Source organism: Chiloscyllium plagiosum, chromosome 3, assembly GCF_004010195.1.
Source record: "Chiloscyllium plagiosum isolate BGI_BamShark_2017 chromosome 3, ASM401019v2, whole genome shotgun sequence".
NCBI classification, from domain to species: Eukaryota; Metazoa; Chordata; class Chondrichthyes; order Orectolobiformes; family Hemiscylliidae; genus Chiloscyllium; species Chiloscyllium plagiosum.
In genome coordinates, this window is record NC_057712.1 from 80,275,077 (window position 1) to 80,294,226 (window position 19,150).

Genomic DNA, 19,150 nt, shown 5'->3' on the forward strand with positions numbered 1-19,150 from the left:
TCATGTTGCTTGTCATCTGAGTGTGTGGCTACTAAGGATAGCTGGTCATGTTTTGTGGCTAGTTGGTGTTCATGGATGCAGATTGTTAGCTGTCTTCCTGTTTGTCCTATGTAGTGTTGTGTGAAATGACATGACCAGCTATCCTTAGTAGCCACGCAGATGACAAGCAACAAGAGTTTGACTGGGACAACACTACTATTATAGGACAAGCCAAACAGAACAGCCAGGGAATGCCTAGAGGCATGGCACTCATCCACAGATTCAATCAATAAGCACATCGACCTGGACCCAATACACCAGCCACTGCAGCTGAAACTGACAACCCGAAGCGGTAGATACAAAAATCACTAAATGCTGGAGGAAACATCACAGAAGCGCTTCACAGGAGGTTCCCAAACACTGAGGATGTCACCTAGACAGGGGACAAAACATCTGCAACACAAATTCCAGCTCGGTGAACAGAACCACAACATTGCTGCTGCTTATTTGGTGTGGGTAGACGCATGATACTGTTGGAAGGGAATTCCAGGATTTAGATCCAACAATAGGAGTGGCAACTATCTCCAAGGCAGATTAGAGAGCATTTGAAGGGGGAAATTGCAAGTGATATATCCTAGTCCTTCTAGAAGGAAACTTTGGATTTGAAAGGTATTAAATTGGTAACTTTCCATAGTGCATTTTGTAGATGGCACACTGCTGCTACTGTAAGTGGTGAAACAAATGAATACTTGTGCTTTGTCCTAGATATATTGTTAGAGCTGTACTCTTCCACAGAAGTGAAAAGTATTCCATCATCCTTTTGACTTGTGCCTTTTAAGTGATGGGGAGGGTCTGGGGAAAAGCAGGAGTTATTCACAGCCAACTCCTAGCCTCAGATCTGCACCTGAAGAGGCATGATGGAGATGCTGGTATCGGACTGGGGGTGTACAAAGTTAAAAATCACAACACTAGGCTATAGTCCAACAGGTTTATTTGGAAGCACTAGCTTCCAGAGCACTGTCTTCACAACCACTGATGAAGGAGCAATGCTCCAAAAGCTAGTGCTTCCAAATAAACCTGTTGGATTACTGCCTAGTGTTGACAGTTTTAACCCTGAATATGCAGTATTTTGACAAGAGTCCAGTTTTCAGTCATAACTCCCAGAACATTAGTGATATGGCATACTGTGATAGTGATGCCACTGAATGTCAGTGGCCAATGGTTAGTGCCTCTAGCTGGAGGGGACTGAGGCTTGTGATATGAATTTTATCCAAATGCAGATACTGTCTACATCTTTCTATGTTTGCACATAGACCATTCATGTCAGTAGACATGACTAGTGTTGACTGTAGTGTGCATCTCTACTCAACCTTATTGGGGGGGGCAGGGGGAAGGTCATGAAGCAACTGAAGACATGAGGACACTACATAAACACTCTTGCAGAGATTTCCTGGAGCTGAAATGACTAACCAACAAGCAAGCCCTATTTTTTTGTATTAGGTATGTCTCCAACCAAAATTTGGATCATGAAGCAAAGACCTGGCCCTAACTGAAAAGATTGTAAGTGAGCTTGCTGGATAGAACACCAGGCATATCAAAGGGGAGGTCAAAGCTGCATAGAGGTCATGCATATTATAGAAAGCAAAGCAATACCACAGTCAATGGATCAGGTCAAAGCTTGTGTTGCTATACTACATTTAGAAGTAGAGAGCAGATGCCAATTAAACCATGGAGTTGGTGATAGCCTAGTGGCATCACCACTGGACGGTCAACCCAGTGAGTCTGAGAACCTGGGTTTGAATCCCACCACAACAGGTGGAGAACTTTGAATTCAATACAAAAAACTAGAATTAAGAATCTAATGACATTGAATCCATCATCAATTGTCAGAAAAACCTATCAGGTTTACTTTGGGAAGGAAACTACCATTCTTGGCTGGTCTGGCCTAAGAGTATCTCTAGACCCATAGTGTGGTTGACTCAACTATCCTTTGGGGAATTAGGGATGGGCAATAAATACTGCCCTCATGAGGGCATTAAAGAGGAAACTCCATTGGCATTGCCATCCTCAACACCAAGTTCAACCACCTTCAGCCTGGTGTTTTAAAAAATTCTCAAGGTCAAGGACCAGGCTCGCAGGAAAGTAGTCTGACACAGCAACCCAGTGAGTCTGAGAACCTGGGTTTGAATCCCACCACAACAGGTGGAGAACTTTGAATTCAATACAAAAAACTAGAATTAAGAATCTAATGACATTGAATCCATCATCAATTGTCAGAAAAACCTATCAGGTTTACTTTGGGAAGGAAACTACCATTCTTGGCTGGTCTGGCCTAAGAGTATCTCTAGACCCATAGTGTGGTTGACTCAACTATCCTTTGGGGAATTAGGGATGGGCAATAAATACTGCCCTCATGAGGGCATTAAAGAGGAAACTCCATTGGCATTGCCATCCTCAACACCAAGTTCAACCACCTTCAGCCTGGGGAGCAAGTGATCCATCTCTGCCTCCTTATGACTCCATCACCACAAAGCCAGACTTCAGTGAAAGTAGGGACTGCAGATGCTGGAAGAGCACAGGTCAGGCAGCATACTCAGGCATAAGCCCTTCATCAGGGGCTTATTCCCAAAATATTGATTCTCCTGCTCCTCAGATGCTGCCTGACCTGTGCTTTTCCAGCAGCTCAGCCAAAGCAGCTCAATTTACACAAGAATGAAAGCACCCCAGATTTATCCAAGGCTACAGCCTTGCAAGGTCATATCCATAGAGTCAGATGCACAACATGGAAACAGACCCTTTTGTCCAAGTCAACTAGATATCCCAAACCAATCAGTCCCACCTGCCAGCACCTGGCCCATATCCCTCCAAACCCTTCCTATTCTTCATTTCCCCATCCACATGCCTCTTAAAGTGTTGCAGTTGTACCAGCCTCCACTTCTTCTGGCAGTTCATTTCATACATGTATCACCTTCTGCATGGAAGAGTTGCCCCTTAGATTTAGGGTGAGGGAAGAGGAGACCTATGCCCTCTAGTTCTGGACTCTCCCACCCCAGGGGGAAGACTGTATTTATCCTATCATTGCCCCTCATGCTTTTATAAAGCTATGTCACCTCTCAGCCTCTGACACTTCAGGGAAAATAGTCAGAGTCTATTCAACCTCTCCCTATCTCAAATCCTTCAACCCTGGCAACATCCTTAAATCTTCTGAACCCTTACAAGTTTCACAACATCCTTTGATGGGAAAGAGACCAGAATGGCACACTTAAAAGTAGTGACCAACCAATGTCCTATATAGCCAATGTGACCTCCCAACTCCTGTACTCTTGCCAATAAAGGAAAGCATACCAAATGCCTTCTTCACTATCCTATCTACCTGCAACTCCACTTTCAAGGAGCTATGAACCTGCACTCCAAGGTCTTTGTTCAACAACACTCCCAAGGACCTTACTGTTAAGTGTACAAGTCCTGCTCAAATGTGTTTTCCCAAAATGCAATACCTCACATTTAAATTAAATTCCATCTGCCACTTCTCAGCCCACTGGCCAATCTGATAGAGATCCTGTTGTAATTGGAAGTAACTTCACTGTCCACTACACCTCCAATTTGAGTCATCTGAAAACTTAACTATACTTATACTCACATCCAAATTGTTTATACAAGTGAAAAGCAGTGGACCCAGCACCAACCCTTGTGACAGTACTGGTTGCAGGCCCCTCATCTGAAACACAACTGTCCACCACCCCCTTTACCTTTGAGCCAGTTCAGTATCCAAATGTCTATTTCTCCCTGTATTCCATGAGATTCACCTTGCTAACAAGTATCCCATGGGGAATCTTGTTAAACACCTTACTGAAGTCCTTACTAAGCTGCAAAAATGAACACAATCTAGCCAAGCTATTCCAATACAACTACAGGCATCATTTCAAGTAGAATTTTCACTATACTACTTCCTATTCACAAAAAAGTCAAATCCCAAGCATTCAATTACAGGTGTTATGGACCTGGCCTGACCCCTCAGAACATTAAGCAGGTCGCCCAGACTGTACCTATTTGTTTCAGGTCCTGGGGTGAATTAGCCAGTCCGACTGCCAAGTTAAACAAACAATTTACTTACAAAATTATGGAATGAAATGAACAGAAAAGAGAATAATCAAATAACTTCTAAAAGCCCAGAATCTGGACTTAAATGATGCTGTTTCAAAAATATTTGGAACAGTCACAACATCTTAGCACACAGTAAAAGTGAAAAACACTTACAGGCTTGACTGGAGGACAGAGCTGTACTGCCCGAGCAATCTTTCAGGCATACTGCTGCTGAACTGAATCAAAACTAACCTAAATGAAGGCTAGCTACACAGCTAGCTGGCCGCTCCCCTTTGATTGTACAGTTTGTGCTCAAGATGGGAGAACAAAAGAGGGCCCAATAAACCTTTCAAATCCAGCCTAGTTGGAGCCTGGCCAATTACCCCCTTCTGAAAAAACTCAAGAGCATGGTAACCTTGTAAGAGGAACAGATTCATCACAGGTTGTTCTGTTACAATGCAGATTTCATTAACAAATTCACTAACAATTGACAAATTGGGGACATTGTTTCTAAAGCATGCCAACATCAAGTGTTGTTTCTTAAGTTTTCAATAATGTGGGATTACACAAAAATGCAACCATCTCATTATAGATGAATGAATTGTACCAGCCTATTCAGGGAAGTGGAGGGGAAACAATTTTTGTCTTCACAATAGAAGTGAAGAGTTAGGAACTAAAGCAAATCATGGGAAAAGTGCTGAGAAAACAACGATGAGATTGACAAGTTTGACTTGATGCCCTGTGTTTTAAAGCAAGTGGCTACAGAAAGTGCCAAGCATTTGTGGTGACTTTCAGAAACTACACGAATTCCAGGAAGTCCCATTAGACTGGGGATAAAAAAAAATCAGCCTAATTATTTGAAAAAGGATCAGGCTAATCAATTTAATTTCAATGTTTTTGAAGTGAGACTTCTATCTCAAGTATTCTGCTTAGGCAGAGACAACAAAATCACTGAGTCAGATGTACAGCATGGAAACAGACCCTTCAGTCCAGGTATCCCAACCCAATCTAGTCCCACCTTTCAGCACTTGGTCCATATCCTTCCAAACCCTTCCTATTCATATACTCATCCAAATGCCTTTTCAATGGTGAAATTGTACCAGCATCTACTTCCTCTGGCAGCTCATTCCATAAACATACCACCCTCTGGAAAAAGTTGCCCCATAGGCCTCATCTTCCCCCTCACCCTAAACTTTATGCCCTTTAGTTCTGGACTCCGCACCCCAGGAGAAAGACTATTTATCCTAACCATGTCCCTCATGATTTTGTAAGGGAAACTCCAGGGAAAACAGCCCCAGCCTGTTCAGCCTCTTCTATAGTCCAAGTCCTCCAACCCCAGCAACATCCTTGTAAATCTTTTCTGAACTCTTTCAAAGGGTCACCTCATCTTTCCGATAGGAAAGAGACCAGAATTGCAAGCAATATTCCAACTGTGGACTAACCAATGTCCTGTACAGCTGCAAAGTGACCTCCCAACTCCTGTACTCAATACAGTGACCAATAAAGGAAAGCATACCAAACTCCTCATTCACTATCCTATCTACCTGTGACTCTGGAAATAGTGTTGTTTGAGGATGCAACGAAGGGTGGATTGGCCAGGATAGGGGGGGGGGGTGGAGAACAGCAGTAAGTGTAACATCTTTAGATTTGCAAAATTTAAAATTCTACACTTCATGTATTCTATTTTGTGGAATGGAGTGATCTAGTATGGATAGAGGATTGAAATAAAACCAACTAGAATTAAAGGAGCCTTATTCATTTTGACAAACTGGAACTACAGGGATCATGCTGGGACCTCAACTAATTCTGAATTGCTACTAATAATTTGATTAAAAGGGACCTTTCATTATATCCAAGTTTTCATACAATAGTGATAGAATCCACAAAGGGAAACAGATGGGTTTAAGTGAATGGGAAAGTAACCAGATGAAACATCATGTGATAAAATGCAATGTCATCAACTTTGGCAGAGATTAGAAAAGCATTGTATTACTGCTGTGATGCAGAGGGATGCCCCCTTATACATGAATCACAGGTACAGAAAGTTAAAGAAAAAAATCAAATGGCTTTTATTGTAGGGGGAATGCAGTATGAATAAAACCCAAGTACTACAGATGATGAAAAGCAGAAATACATAGTGCTGGATAAACACTGCAAGACTGGCAGCATCTATGAAAGTAGAAAGTTAACACTTCAAAGTAATTGAGTTGGACTCAATATCAACAGAGTTTCTCTACAGAAGCTAACAAACGAGAATTTTTCTAGTTGTAGAATTTTAGGTGAAGTCTGAACTCCAAGGCAGCATATGGGGTATTACCTTTATTAAAAAAGGAAAGGCAGTTTACAAGCAGGGAAGAGATAATGAAACTCAAACATTGGTTAGACCACAACTATAAATCTTGTGTTCAGTTCTGGAATCCACATGATAGGAGGGATGTGATTGCACCAAAAGGGTGCAGAGGAGATTCACCATAACTTTGGTTATGAGGAGATCAGATAGACTTAGTAGTTTTCCCTCAGAAGGGGAGGCTGAAGAGACACATTATTGAAATACATAATTTTGAGTGGCTCAGATAGGAAGAAACCTACCCCTACCCTCTTTGATACAATGACAGTAGAAGAGCAGGCAAGTCTTACTTTATTGGTAGAGAGCACTATTAAGACTGTATCAGACTAGACTTGATATGTTGTCTAGCTAACATCAAATGTTGCAGTTAACCTGAGAATGCAACTGGAGAAAGTTGAGAGATTTACATATGAAATTAGTGAAACTATCATGGTATTCAGAAGAAAGACTCAGACAACATTTTTCAGTTTATAACTTCAGTTACATCACATTAAACTTTTGCTATAAATTGTGAGAAAGAAAGTGAGGGCTGCAGATGCTGGAGATCAGAGCTGAAAGTGTTGCTGGAAAAGCACAGCAGGTCAGGCAGCACCCAAGCCAGAAGGGCTTGTGCCCAAAACATCAATTCTCCTGTTCCTTCGATGCTGCCTGACCTGCTGCGCTTTTCCAACAACACATTTTCAGCTATAAATTCTGTGTATTGCAAAGGTGTCCTCCACAACCACCTGAAGTAGCAGTGCTCCGAAAACTACTGTGCTTCCAATTAAACCTGTTGGACTATAACCTGGTGTTGAGAGATTGTTACATATCTAGACTTGAGTACATGTACAGATTGATACAATTTTGCTCTAAATGAGCAAATAGAAAACCAAAAACTTAGTTTTAAAGAGACATCACTACTTTTGTTTAAGTTAGTTACATGGGTCTCACCAGGAGATAAGAATTCAAGAGCAGAAGCACCACAATCATTTCAACCACCCCAATAAAAAAGTTTCAGACCCCTGATCCCCAAAATCAGGGGGAAACTGATCAGTTGCTAGGTTTTTGAAGTGGACCCTGGTAATGTTGCAAACCTTTCCACCCTAAAGGAAAACAAATAAAACACTAAATATTCATGCATGACCAGCCAAACATACCTCAAAAGGACTCAATCTCTCCTCCTGCCCACAGCAGGGAGGGGGAGGGGGGGGCAGTGTTAAATCACCAGTCACCTCTCATGAGGGGAAGCCTTATGATCTGATTGGAGTATGGATTCTTTTGGTGGGGGAGGACAGTGTGCACTTCAGAGGAACAGAAGGCTATTTATTCTAAATAATCACTCATAGTAATGACTTAACATGGTACTGCATGTCCTAAGTACACCAACAAACCTTACAGATCACTAATTTAATCATGGCACTGGATCTCAGTGATCTACATCATGATTATAGCTACCTTCTACTTTAGGTGCCTAAGACTGTCAGCAAGACAAAAAAAACAGGTTGGAGACCCACTGTTGTCTCCCTATGTAGGGAGAAACTTTGGGTGTTAATTAAGTGTTGTTGACAAATTGCTGAAAAGACCATTAGCTCTAGCAGCATCTATGGACAGAAGTCAGTTCGCAGGAGGGTCACTCAACCCAAAACATTAACACTGATTTCTCTCCATCCAGATCTGCTGAGCTTTTCCAACAATTTCTATTTTTGTTTGATTTAGAGCATCCACTGCTCAGTTTTTAACTTATTAGTTCACACTTTTTCACAAGTGGTATTGTGGCAACCTCTCTTGGCCAGAAGGGGCAAGTTCAAGTCCCAGATGCTCCAGAAGTGGGCCCACGCCATGTGTCTCCTAATGGATGCAAACATATCTACATTCCAGTTTAGTGTTAACCTTGTGCTTCCTGTTAGTGCAGACTGCACTGCAGCCTGGGATTTGCAGTCCTTCACGTTAGCTGGATGCAGAAAGTCTGCTTAAAACATGAAAAGAGGGACTACAAATAAAAATGGGATCCACCGCACAGAACTTTATGAATCACCGGCTTTAACTTAGCGTTTAGCTATTTAGCCTACACCCTTGACCCACCGCTGCTGAATGCGAAGGGATTAGGAATTGACGAATTTCAAACCCGAACAGGATTAGAGAATGCAATTCCCGGGTGTGAATGATAAAACCCTGTAATTGCAGTGATCTGCTGAAAGAGAGGGAGAGGAAAAAGGCAAGAGAGCTCGTAACTTACAGCTCGGCTCTTGGAGAGCTGTTCCGTGTAAAATGATACATTTTGTTACTTACTTAGCCGACAGCGTATTGATAGACCCTGTGATCAGCATCATCACTGCCAGGCAAATCTGATACTTGGTCCACGCCATGAATAACCAGAAATGTATCAATTCTACATAAAGTCTCAGTGGCTTTTATAGGGAACACCCTTTCCTTCCCTCGTGATCGAGGAACCAGAAATCACATGCTGCAGTCAGCTGAGAGTTTGACACTCAGAACAGCAAAGATGAAGCTTGTGGGCTATTCACTGTTTAACCACTAGGGGTGATTTCATTCCAGTCAGATTTGCTTAGTTTGAGGAGGGTGCAGAGTTCTTTTCAAAACATTTTACCATAAAATATGAGCAAATAGGCTTTTACAGGGGGTTTACTTTTGACTATTGATCTCACTCTTAACATCATTTTGGATGAATATATGTCTAACCAAAGGGAGATAATGTGAGATTATGGAGACAGTGGGAATAACTGGACGGCATATTGAAACCAATAGCACAGACATGATGGGATAACTGGCCTCCTGATATCATCCTATGATTCTGATTCTATGATTCCGTAATTCCATGATGTTGACAGTAGTTAAGGCAACAAATGGGCTGCCCAATGTATTTCAGTCTTCTTCCAAGTAAGGGAGTAATCTGACAACATTATATTTGAAATTACTCACAGATAGAGAACCTTGTTACATAATGTTCGTAGCGGTTGAGGGACGCCCCCAATTTAAATCTAATCTTAACCATTACATTGATGAGTAGTAATTATACTGCAGCAGTTACATTATTTCACTAATGGATGACTAAACACAGGGCTTTCATTCAATCCGTAGCTTTAAAAAAAAACCTTGTTTTCAGAGGTCAAAGACTTTGTAGAACTGCTTACAGCACAATGCCTCAGCACATCATTGTTTCCTGCTTGCAGTTTATTTTTCATTTTTTCAACCTTACTGAAAAAATGCGTTTTATCTATATTAGTCTTTCACTATAATGAAAGCCAAGCAATATTGTGCACTATCACTGAAGCAAGATTTAACCAGTGGATGATTAGACTCAAAACATACTAATTTAAGAAACTAAAACAATATAAATGAAAGTGAGAACCGTAGAAGAGGTGGTCAATCTTCAGCAAATCGCTAATGCCATTGGTTTTTTTGAACATGATTATTTGTGTTCCAACATTAAATAGAAAAATCAATTATATTAAACACTTGCACAATTATTTTCCTGCCAAAAACAATTCAGTAACTTGCATTTTTTAATGTATTAATAGCATTACTGGCATGCCAGTAATTATCGTCCAAGCCACCTTCTCAAGGGAACCAAAGCAGTCTGTTCCTTGAAGGTACTTCTGCAGTGTTGTTAGGCAGGGAGTCGAAGGCTTTGACCCAGTGATAAGGAAGAAATGTTAATGTATTTCTGGGGCACGAGGTGGGGTAGGGGTGAAGGGGAGGAGGGGGGTCTTATACCTGCTACCATTAACCATCTAGCCGGTGGAGGTTGTGGGATTGAAAGGCACTATGATAGGAGCCTTGGTGAATTGCTGCAGAATATCTTGTAGATGGTACATCTTGCATTCATGGTGTGCCAATGATGGAGAGAGAGAATATTTAGGATAGTAATGGGTTGCCAATCAAATTGACCACTTTGCCCTGGACGATGTGTTGTTCAATCTGTACTCACCAATACAAATGAAAAGCATTCCACCACATACCTTACACTTGTCTTCAGCAAAATGTTGGATTACTTGCCAAAGCTTCTGGCCTAATCTTACAATCACAGTATTACCTGACTAGTCCAATTAACCTTTTAATCAATAGTAATGCCAGGATATTTGTGGTGGGCTTGTGAGGTTAGGGCCAAAGGAAGAAGGTTAGATTTATAATTAACTGGCACCTGCAAAGCCTGAATGTTAGCAGATCTTGCTATACGAAAATATGGGCTGATTTTAAATGGAACTGAAGGCTTTGCAATCTTCAGTAATTATCATGATTTTTGATTTTAAGATGGAAGGAAGGTTCATTGATGAAACAGTTCATGGTCTTGGTTGTTGGAGATCAGTCATCACAGCCCCAGGATATCTCTGCAGGAGTTCCTCAGGATGGTATCCTAGGCATGACCATCTTCAGCTGCTTCATCAATGACCTTCCTTCCATCATATGGTCAGAAGTGGGAATATTCATCAATGATTGAACAATGTTCAGCACCATTCACAACTCCTCAGATACTGAAGCAGTCCAGATTTAAATGAACAAAAGCTGGACAATATCCAGGCTTGGGCTATCAAGTGGCAAGTAACATTCATACCACACAAATGCCAGGCAATGACCATCACCAATAAGAGACAAACAAATCACCACCCTTTGACATTCAATAGTTTAAACACTGAATCCCCTTACTATCAACATTCTGGGAGTTATCATTGACCAGAAATTCAACTGGACTCACTAGATAAGCACAGCAGCTACATGAACAGGTCAGATGTGAGGAATACTGCAGCAAGTAACTCACCTTCTGACTCTCCAAAGCCTGTCCACCATCTGCAAAGCACAAGTCAGGAGTGTGACGAAATATTTCCCACTTGCCTGGATTGGTACAGCTCCAACAACACGCAAGAAACTTGACACCATCCAGGGCAAAGCAGCCCGTTTAATTAGTACTACATCCACATGCACAAGTCCCTCTATCACCAACACTCAGGGGCAGCAGTGTGTACTATTTATAAGCTGCTCTGCAGAAATTCAGTAAAGATCCTCAGTCAGCATCTTCCAAACCCACAACAACTTCCATCTAGAAGGACAAGGGCAGCAGATGTATGGGAACACCATCACTTTCAAGTTCCCCTCCATGCCACTCACCATCCTGACTTGAAAATATATTGCCGTTCCTTCACTGGCACTGAGTAAAAATCCTGGAATTCCCTTTGTAAAGGCATTGTGGGTCAACTTTCAATGGGTAGATGCAGAAATTCAAGAAGGCAGCTCACCACTACCTTCTCAAGGGCAACTATGGATGGGCAATAAATACTGGCCAGCCAGCAATGCCTACATCCCACAAAATGAATAAACTTTAAAAAAGTTCATGATGACTGTGTCTAGGACACTGCCCTGAGGAATGCCTACTTTAATGCATTGGGGCTAAGGTGACTAACCTCAAACAGCCATGACCATCTTCCTCTGCGCTGACTATGAATGTAGTCAGGGAAGCTCCATCCCGATTATCATTAGCTCCAACTTTATGAATGCATGTTTGTGCCACAATCCGCCAAACGCTGCCTCAATGTCAAGAATAACCACATCACCTCAGCAATTCTACTATGTCTATGTCGAGGCAAAAGTTGAAATGAGGTTGGAGCCAAGTGGTCCTGACAGAATCCACACTAGACATCAGTGAGGAAGTTATTGCCAAGTAAGAGTCACATGACAGCAGCTTCAATGACACCTTCCACCACTTTTCTAATAGAATGATGGACTCTAATTGTCAGATTGGATTTGCTTCTTTGCTATACAAGATGCACCTAGATATTTTACACACTGACTAGTAGGTGCCATTTTGTAATTGTATTGGAGCAGCTTGCTAGGAGCATGACTAGTTTTCAGAATCACAGCCAAATGTTACTGAACCCTTTTGCATTGCAGTATCCAATGTACACAGCTATAACTTCTGACTGAAGATGGGCACTCTCATCCTAGGCTTCCCCATCAATGAGGATGACAATATGCACAGAACGTCCTCTTCCTGTTAGTTATCAAAGCTGCACTTGACTAAGTGTGGTGGCACAGAACTCTGACAAAACTAGAGTCAACGGGAATCAGGGGGAAGCTCTCCATTGGATGGAGGCATAACAGGCATTAAGGAAGATGGCTGGAGGTCAGTCAACTCAACTCCAGAAGTTCCTCAAGGAAGTGTTCCTCTAGACCTAACCATTTTCAACTGCTTCATCAATGACCTTCTCTCCATCATAAAATCAGAAGTGGCAATGTAGGATGCTGATTGCACAATCATTCACTACTCCTCAGATACTGAAACAGTCCATATCCAAATGCAGCCAGACTTGGATAACATCCAGACTTGGGCTGACAAGTCACAAGTAAAATTTTTTAACAACACAAGCGCCAAACAATTACCATCTCTAACAGTAGAGTCTAACCATTGACTTTACCATTCAACAGCATTACCATCACTGAATCCCTCATTATCAACATCCTGGGATTACAATTGATCAAAAACTGAATTGGACTGTCTAATTTAATGCCACTGGTTCAAAATCCTGGAGCTCCCTCCTTAATGCCAGTGTGGGTATACATCCCTCAAAATGAATATCCTTGCTCGAGAAGATAGCTCACCACACCACCTTCTCAAGAGCAACTTGAGATGGACAATAAATGTTAGCCCAGACAATGATGCCCATACCCCATGAATGCTTAAATGATCTATCAGTCAGGCCCCATGATATAGAGTCATCGAGTCATAGAGATGTACAGCACGGAAACAGACCATTCGGTTCAACTCGTCCATGCTGACCAGATATCCAAACCCAATCTAGTTCCACCTGCCAGCACCTGGCCCATATCCCTCTAAACCCTTCATATTTCATATACCCATTCAGATGCCTTTTAAATGTTGCAATCGTACTAGCTTCCACCATTTCCTCTGGCAGCTCATTCCATACATGTACCACCCTCTGCGTGAAAAAATTGTCCCTTAGATCTCATTTATATCTTTCCCCTCTCACCCAAACCAATGCCCTCTAGTTCTGGACTCTCCCACCCCAGGGAAAAGACTTTGTCTATTTATCCTATCCATGCCCCTTGTGACTTTGTAAATCTCTATAACGTCACCCCTCAGCCTCCGACGCTCCAGGGAAAACAGCCTTAGCCTAGTCAACCTCTCCCTATAGCTCAAACCCTCCAAACCTGGTAACATCCTCGTAAACCTTGGGGTGCTGCTGATTGGATGTGCCAGGGACCACGGTGGTCAAAAAAGAGGTGACTTTTCCTGCTTGGGGAGCCGTTCGCTTGGGCACAAGCTGCCAGAAATGATAAAAGGAAAATTTACAATAAAAACACAAAATGCTGAAGAAAGCCAATAAGTCCAACATCATCTGTGAGAGTAGAGAAAAACAGATTTGATGTGTTAAGTCCTAAGACTTAAGTGAAGAGAGCTGGAAAATTATAGTTTTTGTGCTGTTGACAAATGAAGAGGTGTGAGTGGAAGCAAAATGTTCATGCCCGAGCTTGTTGAACTCAATATTGAGTCCTGAAGGCTCTAAAATACCTAAGAGGAAAATGAGATGTCATTCATTCAGCCTGCATTGAGTTTCATTGGAATTCTGCAGGCAGGGTGAGGGTGCAAATGTTAGTATGGGAGTAAGGTGGTTTATTGAAATAGGAAGAAACTAGAAATTGGAGTCAGTGTAAAGGGCTAAGGAGAGGTCATTGTGTCATGCAGCATAGAAACAGACCTTTCAGCCCAACATGTCTCTGCCAACCAACAGGCACTAAACGACACTAATCTAATTTACTTGTACTTGGTCTACAGTGCCCTGGCATTTTATGTGCTGGTCCAAATGCTTCTTACATGTTGTAATAGTACTATCCTATTATCCTCTCATGCTATCCTCTTCATATTGCTACCTCTGGCTGAAAAACATTTTTCTTAGATCTCTTCTAAACCATTTATTCCGCATCTTAAACTTATTCCCCGCTCGACCTAGACATGTCTACCTTGTGGAAGAGATTCTCACGATCTACTCTACCTATGCATAATTCTGTACCCCACAATCAGATACGCTCTCAGCCTCCTCTGCTCCAAGGAAAGCAAACCCAGTCTATCCCGTATCTCTTATAGCTGAGACCTTTCATCCCAAGCAACATCCTGTTAAATCTCCTCTGCATCCGCTTCAGTGCAATCACCAGCTTCTGATCATGTGGCAACCAGAACTGCACACAATATTTCATGTGTGGCCTAACCAATGTTTATAAAGTTATCACAAGGTTTTCTTGCTCCTTTATTCATTTCCTTACTCCTGTATTTTGTGTCAAAAAGTGTGGTGCTGAAAAAGCACAGCAGTGTGGGCGGCACGGTGGCACAGTGGTTAGGACTGCTGCCTCACGCGCCAGAGACCCGGGTTCAATTCCCGACTCAGGCGACTGACTGTGTGGAGTTTGCACGTTCTCCCCGTGTCTGCGTGGGTTTCCTCCGGGTGCTCCAGTTTCCTCCCACAGTCCAAAGATGTGCAGGTCAGGTTAATTGGCCATGCTAAATTACCCATAGTGTTAGGTAAAGGGGTAAATGTAGGAGAATGGGTGGGTTGCGCTTCGGCGGGTCGGTTGGACTTGTTGGGCTGAAGGGCCTGTTTCCACACTGTAAGTAATCTAATCTAATCTAATTTAGTCAGGCAATATCCAAGGGGCAGGAGAGTCAACGTTTCGGGCATAAACCCTTCATCAGGAATGTGGAAGGGGAAGGGGGGGTGAGAGATGGAGGTGGGGGCGGGGGCAAGGTAGGTGGGATGGTGATAGGTGGAATCATGTGGAGAGTGACTGTGATAGGTCAGTAAGGAGGGTGGAGCGGATAGGTGGGAAGGAAGATGGACATGTAGGACAGTTCAACAGGGCAGTGCCAAGTTGGAGGGTTAGATCTGGGATGAGGTGGGGGTAGGGGAGATTTGGAAACTGGCGAAGTTAATACTGATGCCATGTGGTTGAAGGGTCCCAAGGCAGAAGGTGAAGCATTATTCCTCCAGTTGGCGGGTGACTTTGATTTGGCAGTGGAGGAAGCCCAGGTTTGCATGGCCTTGGGGAGTTGAAGTGTCTGGCTACAGGACAGTAGGGTTGTTTGGTGCATGCAGACCAGAGATGTTCCCTGAACTGCTCCGCGAGTTGGCATTCTGTCTCCCTGATGTAGAGGAGACCACACCAAGAGCAATGGATGCAATAAATAAGGTGGGTGGATATGCAGGAAAATCTCTGCATGATTGCAATGATCCTTTAGCGCACTGGATGGAGGTGAGGGGAGAAGTGTGGGTACAGGTTTCAAGTGTGGTGTCAAGGGAAGGCGTCAGGCGTAGAGGGTGGGTTGAAGAGGAGCGTGGACGTAATGAGGGAGTCGTGCAGGGAATGTTCTCTGCGGAACGTAGATAGGGATGGGAAGGGAAATATATCTTTGGTGGTGGGGTCTGACCATTGGTGATGAAAATGGCAGAGGATAATGCACTGTATTTATGCTCTGGCTAATGAAGGTAAGCATTCCATATGCCTTCTTCACCACCCTGTCTACCTTCAGGGACCTGTGGACTTGTACACCAATGTCCCTTTGTTCCCCTAGGGAACATTGTGCATACCCTTCCCTTGTTAGATCTCCCAAATTGCATCACCTCACATTTAACAGGATTAAATTCCACCTGCCATTGCTCTGCTCAATTTACCACTGATCAATATCAGATTGTAGCCTGAGACTACCCTCCTCACTATCAACAATACCACCAGTTTTCATGTTATCTGCAAATTTACTAATTATACCTTCTACATTCTTGTACAAGTTGTTTATGTCCATAATAAACCAGAAAGGTCCCAGTATTGATCTGGTGAAAACTGCTTTTCACAGCTTCCAATTGTAAAAACATCCATCTACCTTTTGCCTTCTATTTGTAACCAGTTTTGGATCCAGTTTGGCCGATTTTCCTTGGATCCCATAAGTTCTTATCTTTTGGACCATCCTTTCAAGCCTCACTGAGGTCCATGTATCAACTGCACTACCCTCATTAATATATTTAGTCACCTTTTCAAAAAACTCAATTAAATTAGTAAGGCAGGATCTCTCTCTAACAAATTTGTACTAACCATCCCTGCCTGTCTTTCAGAACATTTTCTGATAATATCCCTGACATCAGACTAACTGGTCTGCAACTGCCTGGCTTATCCCTGCTGCTCTTGAACAAAGAAACCACATTAACTATTCTCCACAGAGTATTCAACAAAACATTTACCTCATCAAAACAGTCACCTCAACAAAACAGTCACCTCAACAAAACAGTCACATTTGGAGATCATGAGGGACCAAGGGAGTTATTTGTCTGTGGAACCAAGGACATTATAGGGCATTAAATGGGCATTTCAAGTCAGTCTTCACTCAGGTTAAGGAGCATGTAGGTACTGAATTTGGGGAGAGGAATTATGATGTTCTTGAGCTGATTGACATAGGGAGCGAGTGGGGTTTGGAAGACTTAAAGGTGAACAATCCCCGGGTCATAGAGTCATAGAGTCATTGAGATGTACAGTGCAGAAACAGACCCATTCAGTCCAGCTCGTCTATGTCAACCAAATATCCCAACCTAATTACGTTAGATTCCCCTAAAGTGTGGAAACAGGCCCTTCAGCCCAAGAAGTCCACACCGACCCTCTGAAGAGTTACCCACCCAGACCCATTTCCCTCTGATTAATGCACCTAACACTATGGGCACTTTAGCATGGCCAATTCACCTGGCCTGCACATCTTTGGACTGTGGGATGAAACCGGAGCACCTGGAGGAAACCCACGCAGACATGGGGAGAATGTGCAAACTCCACACAGGTAGTCACCTGAGGCAGGAATTGAACCCAGGTTCCTGGCGCTGTGAGGTAGCAGTGCTAACCACTGAGCCATCATGCCACCCCAATCTAGTCCTATTTGCCAGCACTTGGCCCATATCTCTCTAAACCCTTCCTATTCATATACCCATCCAAATGCCTTTAAATGTTGCAATTGTACCAGCCTCCACCACTTCCTCTGGCAGCTCATTTCATACATGCACCACCCTCTGCGTAAAAATGTTGCCCCTTAGGTCCCTTTTATATCCTTCCCCTCTCGCCCTAAACTTATGCCCTCTATTGTGGACTCCCGCATTTACCCTATCCATGCCTCTCATGATTTTATTAATCTCTGTGAGGTCACCTGTCAGCCTTCGACGCTCCAGGGAAAACAGCCCAGCCTGTTCATCCTCTCCCTATAGCTCAAATCCTCCAAACCTGGCAACATCCTTGTAAGTCTTTTCTGAATCCTTTCAAGTTTCACAACATCCTTCCTATAGGAAGGAGACCAGAATTGCACAAAATATTCCAGCAGTGACCTAATCAACATCCTGTACAGCCGCAATATGACCTCCTAAATCCTGTACTCAATACTCTGACCAATAAAGGAAAGCATACCAAATGTCTACCTCACTATCCTATCTATCTGCAACTCTACTTTCAAGGAGCTGTGAACCTGCACTCCAAGGTGTCTTTGTTCAACACTCCCTCGGACCTTACCATTAAGTGTATAAGTCCTGATAAGATTTGTTTTCCCAAAATGAGGCACCCTGCATTTATCTAAATGGGTGATATCTCAGGCTATTGTGGGAGGTAAGGGAAGAAATTACAAATACTGTAAATCAAAATTTTTAATCTCTCTTTGTCTGCAGGGCAGGTGCCAGAGGACTAGAGGATAGCTAATGTGGTTTCATTTTCAAGAAGGGTGGTAGGGCTGAACAGGAAATTCCATACCAGTCTCACATTAGTGGTAGGAAATCTACTGGAGAAAATTCTGAAGGAAATAATCAATCTCCACTTGGACAGACAAAGAGTGATCAGGGATAGTCAGAATGGCTGTCAGAGGGAAGTCATGACTAACATGTTTGAATGAATTTTTGGAGGAGGTATCAGGTGTGTAGATGAGAGTAGTGCAGTTGATGTAGTTTATCCGGAATTCCGGAAAGATTTTGGAAAGGTTCTACACAGGAGACGGTTAAAGAAGGTAAAAGCACTTGGGATCCATGGTACTGTGAGATATTGTGTTTTGAGATATTATGTCATAGGTTATCTTTATTAACTCACTCACTAGCTCACTATATTCACTAATACCAAGTTCCTGTTCATTCAATCATAACCCTTTACAAATCTGTTATTTACTATAACACGGTTTCATTCATTCATGCATAAAACTGTGGTTCTACAGTATCCAAATTTAAAAACAATCCTTTCAAGCTCATTAGTGCATTTTCACAGCTTATCAGCCCTTGTTTCAAGCAGTGCTTACCTCTGAATAAGTGCAGCATACAGAATAATACCATCCCCATCAAGTCTCCATGAAACATTATAATATTAATCAGCACATACCAACCATCTCCTGGACCTGAATAAATTACGTACCTGTTAAATACCTTTTAACTAGGCCATTATCCCTTTACGAAATTAACTGACAAAACAGTGCTTGCATGAAATTGCTTGAATGAAAGAAACTCATACCGACAAATTGTTAAATAAATCTCACAACCCAGCTGCAATAATCAGTTTAATATCATTTATCCTTTTATTAAGTACAGGTACAATTTTTAATTTACTTAGACATATAGGCCTAGCATTTTTATCAATACTTACTAACCTAAAAGACAAAAGGACTAGCACCTCCAAATCATGCAAGCAGACCGGACAGACGTCCCATCAGAAGTAGCAGCCAGCACTTAGCACAGGTTTCAA

At 42.5% G+C, this 19,150-nt stretch overlaps 1 protein-coding gene across 1 annotated transcript in view; it reads right to left on the reverse strand.

Moving 5' to 3' along the window:
- The window catches only part of slc35f6 (solute carrier family 35 member F6), a 35,952-nt gene extending 27,123 nt beyond the window's left edge, over positions 1 to 8,829 (reverse strand). Inside the window, exon 1 of the mRNA XM_043685142.1 lies at positions 8,678 to 8,829. Within this exon, the coding sequence (XP_043541077.1) occupies positions 8,678 to 8,754 (77 nt within the window). The 5' untranslated portion in view covers positions 8,755 to 8,829. The remainder of the gene's footprint in view (positions 1 to 8,677) is intronic.
- Between the last annotated feature and the right edge of the window lie 10,321 nt (positions 8,830 to 19,150).